The sequence below is a fragment of the Peromyscus eremicus genome, chromosome 19, assembly GCF_949786415.1.
Source record: "Peromyscus eremicus chromosome 19, PerEre_H2_v1, whole genome shotgun sequence".
NCBI classification, from domain to species: domain Eukaryota; kingdom Metazoa; phylum Chordata; class Mammalia; order Rodentia; family Cricetidae; genus Peromyscus; species Peromyscus eremicus.
Genome location: NC_081435.1, coordinates 71,343,156 through 71,357,904, shown reverse-complemented (window position 1 = coordinate 71,357,904; position 14,749 = coordinate 71,343,156). Strand labels below are relative to the sequence as shown.

Here is a 14,749-nt window from a genome sequence, read left to right as displayed (position 1 = left end):
ATTTGAGATGAAAATATTTTTTCAGACAATATGTGTGTATTTACGTGGTAAACCATCAGGGCACACATGGTTGGTGTCACATTAAGCTGTAACAGGGCTGTGTACACTGCCTTCTGTCCACTCGTATCCAGAGCACACGGAGTCGAATGCGGTTCAGGATGACAGCGCATCTTCAGGGACACATTGGCATCCAGAAGGCACATTTTATGACAAAAAATATTAACAGGATTTAATTAAAAAAAAGTGGAATCTGATTATAGATTCCTGAACGGTGGGGATGAGAAGTTTTCTGGGTTTGCACACACGAGCACACACCTGTGTACGTAAGCATTGCACACATGTGTGCACACATGTGTACATGCTCACGCCTGTAGCCTTTTCTGTGCTGCTGGTCCGCGTTTGTTCTTGTGCCCGTGAGACAGCTCCCTGTGCCACCCCCCCACCCCTCAGCAGGACATACTGTATGTGTTCACACTGTCACGATTGGCACCGCCGTGCCAGGCTCAGGGAGGGCGGGGGAGTGCTGGCGAAGCTGTTTTGACACAAAAAGAAATAGCAGAAATGATGATTCGGAGTCTTTGTTTTAGTTGATGGGGAAAATGTCATTTATTTCTGTAAGTAATTGTGAAAGGAGAATTTTATACTGCAGTTACCAATTCCTGGCTGCTCATTCATCAGATTTTCATGGTGGGGGTGGGGAGGGCAGGGGTGTGTGGATGGTGCTGGGGAGGGGGGCTTCCTGGAAAAAATGCAATGGGGGGTGACTTTCCTGGGGTTCATCAGACTCTTCTTTAAAAACCTGTTAGGCCAAAAATTATATCCATTCACCTTGTGAAGTATTTTGTTCTCACAGTTTCATCTGTAGAAACAGCGGTCTCTACAAATATCATACTGTATTCCAGTACATTTGTACACAGGAAAATGAAAGATTTTTGGAAAATTGCAGCCTATATAAAACAAAAGATCTTTAGAAATGTCACATGTAGTGAAAACAAAGGATGGTAATAAATAATCCTGCTACCTGAATTAGAAAGTTCTCTCCTCCCCCTGTAAAAAAATCTTTTAAGAAAGCATCTTTGAAAGCAATTATGAGGATTCACTGATAATAGTAAAAATAAGCCTAATTATTCTGATAAAATTACATTCTCTGTCATGATAGGGCAGATAAAATTAAATTCAGACACCAAGATTGTTATTGGAGAGACTTAAGGGAAGTCAAGTGCTGTGGGACCTTGTGTGTAGTTTCTGACCAGATATAGAAACCATCGTGGGCTATGCTGGCGCATGGTTCATCATGTTCATAGAAAATTGGTATCTGCCCATGGCATACTTAAAGACAAAGGTACCCTAATATGGTGCCCAGATTGGCTCCTCGGTGTCCTGTTACCAGCTCGCATTAGTACGAGCAACATTCTCTAGCCATCTTGTCTTAGAAGATAAGACACTCGGCTTTGTAAAGGAGATGCCATTCTGAGAAGTGTGTTGTGGTTTCAGTGAAGCCTGTGCTTCTTTGCCCTCCAAGTCTCAAGACCCCCAACTGAGACCCTCCGAAGGAACTTTGCCGTGTGGCAGGGAGCAAGGGCGATGTGGGTCTGGTGGCATTCCTTACAGGCTTTTCACGCTGGTTGAGGTGTCAGTCAGGGTAAAGGCCCTGGCCCTGAATCCACGGTTCTGGTTCTTTTGTCTTTTGTCAGGGGAATCCCACCTGTTGATTAAAGTGCACTGTTTTCAGGGTGCCGGACACTACCAGGCTGGGGCCCCTGGCTCTGGGGGTGACTTGCTAATACTGGGTGAATAGGCCTAGACCCTTCCTCTGCCTTAGGATGGGGGGGTCCTGTCCTTTCTGACTTGGGGTATCGACTGAGAATATGTCTTTCCCTGGTGCTTGGCTTTGGATTTGTACATCTTGAGTGAGATTACTTGATCTTGTAGAGCTAGAGAACGTTCCATCGTATACCTGCGTGCATGCATGTGAAGAAACCCAGCACTGTGCTCTCAGGACAGCCTCGCGCCTGCCACCCTTCTCAGTCCGCTCTAACTTCCCTCTGGCCTTTCCAAGTTTCTCCTGTACTGTTTGTTCCTTTTCCTGTTCTTCCTGACACCATGGGGCATCTTGGGAAGCTTTTCATCGTTTTACATGCGATCTCTGCCACTGCGATCTCTGCCACCCTTCTTGTAAAATGTGCTGTGACCTGCAGTCTGGGTGAGACAGGAGATTAGTATCTGATTTGCTTATGGGCAGACTGGGAAGGGTCTTGGAATGTGCTTCCTTATTTCTAAGCTAATTTTAAATTGAATTCTGGGGTGGCGAGAGAAAGCAGAAATTGTATTTATTTTAGGGCAGTTACCTATGGATTCCTAATTAAAATTGGAATCGAGGGGAGGTCATTTTTATTTACCGACCCTGCAGTTCTTAAAGGTGGCTTCTACTGGAGCTTAAGTAAAGAAAGACTTCCATCGCAAGGCAAATGCATCAGCAAAATGGCATGCTAACAGTCGCAACCAGCAACTCAAATTTGCAAAAGTGATAGAAACATATTTGTCCCTATCACATCAGAGCAGAAGTGGCCTTTCAGCCTTGCTTGGCAGGGCGTCAGCTTTCCTGTGAGAAATCAGAACCATGCTAGCAAATTAATGTATATCTTGCTTGCATTTTTATGTTCTTTTCAGGCTGGGAAGGGATGTCTTGTGCTGTATCTGCTTTCTCTGCATTTTTTTCCCCGATAGATTCGGACTCTCATCAAAACCACCTGCTCTCTCCATGGCAAAGGTGAAGTTACTTTACACGTGATCAATTATAAATTTGGAAGAAGTTGTGTTTTGCAAGATTCTAGGATGAACTGAAGCCACACATCCATCCTTTAGGTGTGTGTGAGCCTCTTTTGTGAATTGGTCCCTTGGAGTAAATGTATTTTGATATAACGGCCATCTGTTCATGAGTATCACGTTTGCCAGTAAGAAAAAAAAAAGTTTGGTGTAGATAAACATGCAATTTGGTCTGATTATAATTTCACCAGGTGGCAATACAATAGCAAAGTTGGTGTTCACTGTGAGGGCAGTCACCAAGCAGGACTAAAGGCCTGGGGTTTTATTTGATACTTTTAAACATCCACTTTCCTCTCACAGCTGACTCTCCACGACAGGGGCTAATGTGGAAAACAGAGCATGAGTGGAAAGCACCCCCACGCCTGCACCACGTGGATTGCCCCTCCCCTTCAGAGGTTCCCAGGAGCGGCTCTCATACCCACTTTGGGCTTCCTGCCTTTCTTCCCCGGTGCTATGGAACATTCTTAAAGTCGATGAAGCTGATGAAAGGCACATGAGAAGAGGGCCCCAGATAATCTACTAGGTCACACCTGGTGTCAGGACACTGTCTGTACTGGGTCAGCTTCCATGGGGACAGACCGATTGTCATTCTCTTCCTGTGGTCCCTGGGGTAGTTTGAGTGGCATATGGCTGAGCTGGGGTGCCTTTCCACAGCAGCACAAGAATATACCAGTGGGCATGTTAGTATGTGTTGTGGTTTGTGCTGTGTGTACATCTTCCGGGCGCAGCAAAGATGAGCAGGTGTCTTGGTGCCTTCTAGCCACTGTGATAATATCACAGACTGGGTGAGATAGAAACAGTGAAAACTGACTTTCTTCCAGTTCGGAGGCCAGAAACCCAGGCTGGGCTATCAGCAGATCTTTTTGTCATTTCTCTGTGTCCCCCTGTTGGGGAAGGGGCAAGGCAGCATTCTGGACCTTCCTTTTTGAGGACACTAGTCCTACTCATGTGGGCTCCACCCTCGTGACCCAATCACCTCCCAAAGTCCCTCCTAATCCCCTCACACTGATGATTAGAATTCATAGATGATTTCTTTTAAAACAGAAACATTTGAGCCATAGCAACAGATAAACACAGTGTTGGGCGTAATGACCACAGTGATTCCTGTAACCTTAAAATTGCTTCATTACCATGGTTGCATTGGGGGAGGAATCAAGGCCCCAAGGAGTGAATTGGTGTGTTGGGCTTACCCTGTCAACTAGGATCAACAGCCTTGAGTCTGTCCTTCTTCCTTCCTCTCTTTGTGCCAGACTGACGTTAAAGGGACATAAGGTGGCTGTCCCTTAGGAGGGAACCACAGTGGTCATAGACCAAGTGCAATCAATGCAAGTGCACCCTGTTTCTCCATGTCCAGGCATCCTGGGAGCATCCTTTCCTTTGGATCACCCCCAAATCCCAGGGTCACTGGGTTGACCTGCTTTTGCGTGACTGGTATTGCAGTTGGGGCCCCTTGGTGCATCCCTCCCTGAGTGAGACAGGCCTGCTTTTGTGGCTATTCAAGTCAGGGTATGGGAAGCCCTTCTTGCTGTCTGTCTGCAGAATCTAGGCTAGGGAATTCTTTCATGGCCTTTATCCTGTGACATCAGCCATCCTTTTCTCTGTAGGTGTTCAACTTCGAAAGGAAATTCTGCAGGCTCTGGATTCTTAGGGTTCTGGCTGGGGATGCCAGAACTCTGTCTCTGGCATTTGGAAGTGGAGGTTCTCACAGGTGAAGCTGGGAGCTGGCTGGGTGCTCAGCAGCCCCTTCGGAAGGTAGAAAGATCTGAAGGGTGGCCTCAAACTACCGGGCAAAGGTATCCAGTGTTTGGGCTGCAAGATACACGCCTGTCCCCAGCTGTCACTCAAGGGTTTGTGCTTCCTCAGGTGTCATAGTGAAAAAGTAACTAATTAAAAGTAGATACAGCACGCTAGAGAACGTGGACAAACGGGAAACAGCTGAGAAGTAGAAGGTCTCCGGGTATAAGGAACTGGGAGAGCACGAGATACAAGGGCAAATGTGAGGTCAGAGGTGGAGGCTGGAGTGAGCCTCGCCAGCTAAAAACCAGAAGAGCGGGCTACCTGTGCCTGTCTGGAAGACTCTGCAGCTGCCTTCCAAGGGGCCCCTCAGAGGGGACATGAATGAGGAGTGACAGGGGAGGTGGATGAGGGCATGCCGGACAGCCTGGGAGGGACCACAGATGCTTGATTGATTGGTCAGCAGTAAAGAAAAGGGAGAGTAGTGACGTCCCCGCCCAGTAGGAAAAGTTATTCTCTGTGCTTCTTGGACCTGTTGGCGGCTACACCCATGGGTGCTCAGGGAACGTTACATGTGGCTAGCTGATCTCAGAAATGGCATGCAGTAGCTAATGTGAATTGAATGGAAAACTCTGGAGAAGATTTTGAAAATACAGTATTTACCAGGAGGCACTCCAGTCAACATTAAAAAACCAGCAAACAAACAAACAAACAAACAAACAAACAAACAAACCCATGCATCCATTAGCTTGAAGAAGTCACCATTAACTTGCTCTGAAAAGGGTCCCCCTTGGATGCACACACAACTTGGTTCTGCTTTCCTTGTCTTTGACTTTCTCCGTGTCATTAGATCATGGTGTGTGTGTGTGTGTGTGTGTGTGTGTGTGTGTGTGTGTGTGTTACACATGTGCATATATGTAGGTATACATTTATGCATGTGCTTGTTAAGGCTGGAGGTCAACCTCAGGTGTTGGCCTCAGGATCTGCTCACCTGATTAGGCTAATTAGTTGAGACTGACTGACAAGAGAGCCCAGGGACCCACCTGTCTCCTCCTTCCCAGGGCTGGGATTATAATGTGCCGTTTACATGTGGGGTCTGGGGACTGAACTCAGATCTGGATCCTCATACTTGAGTGGTAAGTGCTGTGCTAACTGGCTGTGTCCTAGAACCTGCTTTTTAACGTTTGAGTGGCATTTCCTTCTGGGAGTGAACTTCTGTTCTCTTGACTATCCCTCACTCTTGGAGACTTGGGTTTTGATAAATGTTCTGTGCCGTGATGCTGTGGGGAGGTCTTCGTGTGTGAAACTGTTGCTTCATTTCACACCATCTTAGGCTCCACACCCAAGACTAAAGGTTTTGGACTAGAAGCCGTCAAATTTTAAAATCTCTCTCCTTTTTGCCTTGGGTATTTGATATTCTCTTGTTTTTAACTGTCTGGTGCCTCATAGGCCTTAATCCAAAGCCATACAGGCCGCGGGTTGATCACCGCTCCCCCTGTTCCCTGGCGTGTGCCCTACACCTGGCACCATTGTCTTGCCTGACATGGGGGTTCTGGAAATAATGGAAGGCGGCCCAGGCTTGCCTTTCACTGGCAACCTCTGTGAGGTGAGCGGAGCCCCAGGCTGGTGGTGATCAGTGTAGGGGTCATGGAAGGCTTTGGTGGTCGCAGGCTTACGGGCTTTGGAGGGTGAAGTCAGGGCCGGTCACCGAGTCTGCAGTGTGACAGACTCGGGAGGCCCAGAGCCAGCCAGGGCACACAGGGATGCCAGCCTGAGGTCTGTGTACCTTTGCCACTCGCAGGAGTATATGCAGGGCAGGAGAAGCAGAAGCCACTTCCAGATACGGGTGTGTGCAAGGTGGACGAGCTAAGTGGGACAGAGAGAAACCTGGCCGTCAAGGGCCAGCTTCCACGGTGGCCCACTGCCCCCTTCCCTCACCCTGACCTGCTTACCCTGCTTTATTGAGACGTAAGCTCTGAAGATCAGGTCCTTCTCTCTTACATCCACCCTCCAGAGAACTGGTGGTGCCGATGGGTTCAGGTGGAGGGGTGGTGGTCGGAGAATGGCTCCTAGGGTGGGGAGCCCTGTTCTTTGTGGTTCTGTTCCATGTCCCCAGGCAGTGGCCTGTTGTGCTGGCATTGAGGGACTGTTCATGGTTTACATGTCAGCCCAGTCTGGGAGGCTCAGCATGCAGACCTGGAGGAAGGAAGGTAGAAAGGGTATGGTCCCTGTGACTACACTTCTGCCTGGACCAAGGGGAAGGCACACTTGTAGGATGGCGTGGGAAGAGGGCTGCCAATACCAGATACCTGTGGTCCAGACACCAGCCACTGCCCACGCCCATCACCTTTTCCCCAAGCAGGTCAGCCCAGCCCTGCTTCCTGTGAGGGAAATGGGCCTTATGGGTGGCTCTCCACATGGTATACCAGAACTGGGTATCTTAAACATTTAGCTCTTGTGAGCAAGATGGAAATGTGTGTGAGTCCGGCAGTCATCTTAGGATGTCGCAGGCCTTCCATTTTCCAGCAGGGCTATAGAATTACGTGGCGCACTACCCCGCAGTCGATGCTCACAGACAAAGCCCGTGGCCTCACACTGTTGATCGTTTCTCACCCTAGTGGTGCAGCATTAGCAGAATTGTAATTCCTGGTTCATTAACGGACTGCCACTCCACGCTGCTGTGGAGGGACCAGGACCTGTGTGTTCTGACTGCTCTGGGATTGTCCCCAGAGGTGGGCTGAGGCCAGGTGTAGAGAGGTAGTGTGCACAGGTATTCTGTAGGGCCTCAGGGTCTCCATGTGGCAGATTCAATGGTCTCTCACTGTGCATGCATATGTGTGTGCTTCTCTGTGTGGGGTGATCGTGCATGTGCTGGCACATGTGCTCACACATGCATGTTCATACATGTGGAGTGGTCATACATGGGCCCACATGTATGGTGTAATCATGTATGTGCTATCATATGTGTCCTTGTAAATATAGTAAATATAGTGACTGTGAATATGCTGTCAAGTGTGTGCAGGCACAATCACGCACATGCTTTCATGTGTTCTTGTATGTACAGGAATGATAGTGCTGTGTTTCTTCTTACACATGTGGATGACTATGCATGTGCCCTCATGTGTGGTTGCGTGCATAGGGTGACCTTACATGTAATTGTAATGCATGTGTTTGTACAGACGGGGTGACTCTGCTTGTACTGTCATACATGGTGATATATACATGAGAAGTACATGCGTTGCCATGCATGAGCTCACACATACTATGTGACTGCAGACACTGTCACGTGTGTTTGTGTACACAGGGCAGTCGTTCCTGTCCTGTGAGTGCCTGCTGCTCCTCAGCCTGAAGCCTTTCATTTTCAGGTGTGGAAGCTTCACCCACCCCGGCACATCCTCCCTTGGGGCACAGAGATATTCTTTGTCCCTCCTGTCACTCCTGTCTGGAAATGCTTGTGCTCTTTGCCACGTTCCCTTAGGATCTGGCTCTGATAATGTGATAATGAATGATCATGTTTAATGAGACGCCCCTCGCAGGTCACGTCAGTGCATTTTAATAGGGGCTTGCTGGAGAATACCTCAACCTCGAATCCCCTGCTTTTTTGTGAAACACTAGGTCACCTAGTTTTTCTGTCAGAGAAAGGAAGGGCAGAGGGGAGAGGGGAGAAGGGAGAGGGGAGAGGGGAGAGGGGAGAGGGGAAGAGGGGAGAGGGAGAGGGGAGAGCGAGAGCGAGAGAGCGAGAAAGGGAGAAAGCGAGAGCGAGAGAGAGAGAGAGAGAGAGAGAGAGAGAGAGAGCGAGAGAGAGAGCACATTGCTCAAGTAAGTTTAGGAGGTGGTAAAATATGTCAGTAGCAAGATATGTCACATATCAAAGTGTTTAAAATGATCTTAGTTAAGAATCGAGGCACCTTATGTGGCCTTCAGCCTGCAGTCCTGCAGGCAGCCTTAGGCCTGTGGCAGCCATAGGGGCCTATACTGCTGCCTTTCCTAATTAAAAATTATTAAGACAAAGTTTTCATAGCATCAAAGTGACCATTGTCACCATTTTTCAAGGTGTAGTTCAGTGGCATCCAGAACATTCTTGCTGCATGGCTGCCACCCTCATCTCCAACTAGACCTTTCCTCATCTTGCGAAAGTGAAACTGTAGCCACGAGACATCATTTTCCCACTGACCTCCCCCCGACTCCGGCCCTGCACCCAGCGCTGTCCTTCAGTGTCTTGACTGCTGGACAGACCTTGCATGAGGGCACAAGGCAGTGTCTGTCCTCTGTAAGCAGCCAGTCTTCCTTCACGAGCTGTCCTCAAGGCTCGCCCGCGTCTTTGCAGGGCCAGGGGTCAGGGTTTTCCTTTCTAGCACTAGATGACGCTCTGTGGTGTGGATGACCACATCTGTCCGTATGATGAATGTCTGCCTTGTTTCTTCCTTTAGCTGTGTGTGATGCGGCTTTGGGTCTTGGTGTGTGACAGTGGCCTTGGTCACCCTCTGGCAGTCTTTCATAGGTAGCACTGTGTTTTGTCCTAGATGTGATAAGCGTTTGTTTTTAGTGAAAACCATATTATTTTTACTGCTTGCCGTGAAGGAGTGTTTTTATTTATGGAAACCATCGAATATTGCTGGGAAATATATTGTTCTAAAAAGAGAGCTGGGCCCCTCCTGATTTCAACAAATTTGCCATAAAGAAATCACAGGGGGCTCGCGAGTCTAATGAGGATAGCATGTGGGAGGGGTCCCCCGGGGCATTGGTGGGATTCCCTGTTTGTCCTCAGCGCTCAACCAAACTGTCTTTAAGAAGGGGGTGCTGGCTTGGTGCTGCATGCCTGTAATGCTAGCATCTGGGAGCTGGAGTTGAGAGGATAAAGAGTTCAAAGCCAGCCTGGGCTACTTGAGACCCTGTCTGGAAGGAACGGAGGGGTAGAGGGCGGGAGGGAGGAAGGGAGGGAGGAAGGGTAGAAGGGAAAGAGAATAGGGAGACAGGAAGTTAGAGAGAGCAGTGTGGAGGTTTAGGCTTCTGTGCTGAGAAGTCCTGTACTTTGTGGGGGATGGTCTCAGTATAGCCTTACTCCTGGCCTGCTGTGGTCCAATGGGCAGGCACATGGAGTTGACGTTGAGGTGGCCTTGTAGTCTGCAGGGAGCCTGGCTGAAAAACATCTTTTTAAAGATCACCTAACTGCTGGGGAGGCTGCGTCCTTGAAGATGATTTACTCCTTCTGACCGTGCTTCATTTTTCTCTCCTAGCTTATGTTCCCGAGGAAGAACTGAAGGCGGCCGAAATAGATGAGGAACACGTGGAGGATGGCGGGCTGCCTTTGGACATTCAGGACAGCGAATTCGTGTGCAATGAAGAGACAGAGATCAAAGAGGCCCAGAGCTATCAGAATTCCCCAGTCAGCACTGCCACCAATCAGGATGCCGGCTACGGATCGCCCTTCAGCGAGAGCAGTGACCAGCTGGCCCATTTCAAAAGCTCCTCCTCCAGAGACGAGAAGGAGGAGCCACAGTGTCCAGATAATGTCTCCTACCCCCAGGACAGCTTGGCACAAATCAAAGCCGTGTATGCAAACTTATTCTCCGAGTCCTGCTGGTCTAGCCTCGCTTTGGATTTAAAGAAGTCCGGTTCGACCACCAGCAACAATGATGGCAGCCAGAAGGAGAGCTCCACACCTGCCCCCACACCCCCTACCAGCACCGCCAGCACCGCCGCCTGTACCACAGCCACCACGGCCATCACCAGCTGCAGCACCAGCACCAGCCACAGCAGCACCACCAGTAACAACAGCAGCAGCAGCAGCTCCGGGTATGACTGGCACCAGGCCGCCCTGGCCAAGACTCTGCAGCAGACCTCGTCGTACGGGCTGCTGCCTGAGCCCAGCCTGTTCAGCACCGTGCAGCTCTACAGGCAGAACAACAAGCTGTATGGCTCCGTGTTCACAGGGGCCAGCAAGTTCCGGTGCAAGGACTGCAGCGCGGCCTACGACACTCTGGTGGAGCTGACGGTGCACATGAACGAGACGGGCCACTACCGGGACGACAACCGGGACAAGGACTCCGAGAAGACCAAGCGCTGGTCCAAGCCCAGGAAGCGCTCCCTGATGGAGATGGAGGGGAAGGAGGACGCGCAGAAGGTGCTGAAGTGCATGTACTGTGGACACTCCTTCGAGTCCTTGCAAGACCTCAGCGTCCACATGATCAAAACAAAGCATTACCAGAAAGTGCCTCTGAAGGAGCCTGTGCCAGCCATCGCCAAACTGGTCCCGTCCACCAAGAAGCGAGCGCTCCAGGACCTGGCATCCCCTTGCTCCCCGGAGCCCACAGGCATGGCCACTGAGGTTGCACTGAGTGAGTCGTCCAAGGACCAGAAAACAGCCAACCCGTACGTCACACCCAATAACCGTTACGGCTACCAGAACGGTGCTAGCTACACGTGGCAGTTCGAGGCCCGCAAAGCCCAGATCCTCAAGTGCATGGAGTGCGGCAGCTCCCACGACACCTTGCAGCAGCTCACGGCCCACATGATGGTCACTGGCCACTTCCTAAAGGTGACGACCTCTGCCTCCAAGAAGGGAAAGCAGCTGGTGCTGGACCCTGTGGTGGAAGAGAAGATCCAGTCCATCCCCCTGCCCCCCACGACTCACACCCGGCTGCCTGCCTCTAGCATCAAGAAACAGCCGGACTCCCCTGCAGGCTCTGTAGCCTCAGAGGAAAAGAAAGAGCCGGAGAAGGAGAAGGAGAAAGCTCCTCCGGCAGCTGGGGATGCAGAGAGAAAAATCAAGGAGGAGACGGAAGACGCTGCCGCGGAGAAGTTTGAACCCACCACCCTCTATCAGTACCTGCGTGAGGAAGACCTGGACGATAGCCCCAAGGGGGGCGTCGACATCCTAAAGTCGCTCGAGAACACTGTGTCTACCGCCATCAGTAAAGCCCAGAACGGTGCGCCCTCGTGGGGTGGGTACCCCAGCATCCACGCAGCCTACCAGCTGCCAGGCACCGTGAAGCCGCTGCAATCAGCCGTGCAGAGTGTGCAGATCCAGCCGTCGTACTCCAGCAGCGGGAAGTCACTGTCCTCCACAGAGCACAGCGCCCTCCTGCACTCCCCGGGGAGCCTTACACCCCCACCCCATAAGAGCAACGTGTCTGCCATGGAGGAGTTGGTAGAGAAGGTCACAGGCAAGGTCAGTGTGAAGAAGGAGGAGAGGCCCGCCGAGAAGGAGAAGGCCTCCCCCGTCAAGGCCACCTCCCCCGTGGCAAAGGAGAATAAAGATCTTCCCAAGTCAGAGGAGACTGGGAGCAAGCCGCAGAAGAAGGGCTTAGACGTGGAAACTGGGAAGGCCAAGAAGGAGGGTCCCTTGGATGCTCACACCCCAAATGGTACAGAGCCTCTTAAAGCCAAGGTCACCAATGGCTGCAGCAACCTGGGCATCATCACAGACCACTCGCCGGAACCTTCGTTCATCAACCCCCTGAGTGCTCTGCAGTCCATCATGAACACCCACCTAGGGAAGGTGTCCAAGCCTGTGAGCCCCTCTCTGGACCCGCTGGCGATGCTCTATAAGATCAGCAACAGCATGCTGGATAAGCCCGTCTACCCCACGACCCCTGCCAAGCAGGCCGATGCCATCGACCGCTACTACTACGAGAACAGTGACCAGCCCATTGATCTGACCAAGTCCAAGAACAAGCCCCTGGTCTCAGGTGTGGCCGATGCTGTGTCCTCGCCCCTGCGGGAGAGTGCCCTCATGGATATTTCAGACATGGTGAAGAACCTCACGGGCCGCCTGACTCCCAAGTCCTCCACACCCTCCACGGTGTCAGAGAAGTCGGACGCGGACGGCAGCAGCTTTGAGGAGGCCCTGGATGAGCTGTCACCTGTCCACAAGAGAAAGGGGCGTCAGTCCAACTGGAACCCGCAGCACCTGCTCATCCTCCAGGCCCAGTTCGCCTCCAGCCTTCGGGAGACAGCCGAAGGCAAGTACATCATGTCGGACCTGGGTCCTCAGGAGCGGGTGCACATCTCCAAGTTCACGGGCCTCTCCATGACCACCATCAGTCACTGGCTGGCCAATGTCAAGTACCAGCTGCGGAGGACAGGGGGAACAAAGTTCCTTAAGAACCTCGACACAGGGCATCCTGTGTTCTTCTGTAACGATTGTGCCTCTCAGTTCAGAACTGCCTCCACGTACATCAGCCACCTGGAGACGCACCTGGGCTTCAGCTTGAAGGACCTCTCCAAGCTGCCACTCAGTCAGATTCAAGAGCAGCAGAGCGTCTCCAAAGTCCTCGCCAACAAGACTCTGGGCCCACTGGGGTCAGCCGAGGAAGACCTGGGCTCCACATTCCAATGCAAGCTCTGCAACCGAACTTTTGCGAGCAAGCATGCAGTGAAACTGCACCTTAGCAAGACACACGGCAAGTCGCCAGAGGACCACCTGATCTATGTGACCGAGCTGGAGAAGCAATAGTGTCCAGGTGTGCACGGGGCCGTGGAACATTGCACTACCATCCTGATTGTGCTGCACTAGGCCTGGCCTGAGCCGCTGAAATCAGTCTTTCCTTTGTTGCCGAACTGCCTGTCTGGACTTGGTTTTTCTTACACATATTTTGTAGTTATATTTATATGCTCTTTGTCTGATCTGTGCATGTTATTTTTCTTCTTTTTTTTCCGTGAGTCAAAGTCTGACCTTTATTTTCAGCATCCCTTCTTGACGTTAAGCTATCTTTTGTAGGAAATAGTGGGGCACGCTCGGAGACATTGTTTAGCGGTAAAGGAAGGTACAAATAGCAGCGATCAAGAGACATCCTAAAATTACGAAGTTGCCATGACAATAAAGGTCACAGGACCTGGTAGTGTCGAGTTTAACCCTTTGAGGACTTTATCTCTGTGCCTTTCACTCAAAAATTAAAAAAAAAAAAATTTAAAAAGAAAGAGAAAAAAAGGGGGAAAAGGCGCTTAAAGGCATCTCATTCAGATCAAAAGCTGTGTCAGACACAACTTATTTAATAATTAAAAAACGAGCTTTTATATGCAGGACTGGTTTGTGAAAAGACATGCATGCAGCGGTCGGAGACAGAGAGCTGTCTGGGACTCACGGGGTTAGGAAGCCACAACTTTATATGTTCAAAACAAAAACAACGTATACCCCAGTTGCCACTATGCCCAAACCCTCTGGATGCTGAAAAATGCCACTTTTGGCAAAAAAAAGTATGCAAGCTTATTATTTAAAAAAATGTGTAAAAAAATGCTATTTCTTCTTTTTTTTTTGTTCCTGTAAAATACTGCAGTTTATAGTTATTTACAAATGTAAGCTTTGGTATCAGCTGACCTTTCTATAGCGTGATGCATTGGTAAATGAAAAAAAAAAAACACAGAAAAAAAAACAAAAAAAAATGGGGCAAATGTTGGATCCTTTCCTTGTGAATTGCCAGCGTCAGCTTACACACGCCTGTATGTTACATATCATATCATTTTAATCTATTCAACTTTCTTTGTACCTTCTGGCTGTATGCTTTCTCTTTTAACTTTTTATATTGTCATTTTATATTAAATTTCTGTGTATATAATGTAAAACCACAACTTTTGGATAAAATTTAGTTCCTGCAGCTTGATTTAAATAGAGAAATTTTACTGGCACCTGCGTCTTCTCAGATGCATGTACTCAGAGGAACTATCAGACAAAAATAAATAAATAAAAACAGAGCAAGCAATGCACTATTGATTATACATTTTGATGTCCCGTCATTAATACTGTACAGTACATTTTGGTTCACACAATTAAACACACTGTTTTCTCAAATGTAAAATAAACCCACACGCAGTTCTTGATTTACACAGATTGTCATGGCGTCATTATTTTCCCTTTGAGATGTTATTTCAACCACAAGAGGTATTGCTTATGCAATCAACCAACAAAAATTTTATTCAGACTCATCATTCCATCATTGGAGTGCTGACACACTTCATTCTGATGAGAAGTACTGGATGTTTAAAAGTGATAATTAACATTCATACCTCCACAGGGTGCCAAGGCTTCCCAGAGTTCAGTCCTTTGGTGATGGCTACTTGGTCCCTGGATGGACTGTGGTGATTCTTTCAGATAATCCTTGAAAACTGTTAGAAATAACTGTCATCAGCCCCTTGTGTACACCTGGGCTTCGTGGCCAGGAAGCAGGCGAGGCCTCACGGCAACTCAAGC

At 49.6% G+C, this 14,749-nt stretch overlaps 1 protein-coding gene across 1 annotated transcript in view; it reads left to right on the top strand.

Annotated features, from left to right (window-relative positions):
* The window catches only part of Tshz1 (teashirt zinc finger homeobox 1), a 72,569-nt gene extending 58,186 nt beyond the window's left edge, over nt 1–14,383 (top strand). Inside the window, exon 2 of the mRNA XM_059246517.1 lies at nt 9,798–14,383. Within this exon, the coding sequence (XP_059102500.1) occupies nt 9,798–13,018 (3,221 nt within the window). The 3' untranslated portion in view covers nt 13,019–14,383. The remainder of the gene's footprint in view (nt 1–9,797) is intronic.
* The last annotated feature ends 366 nt before the right edge of the window (nt 14,384–14,749 follow it).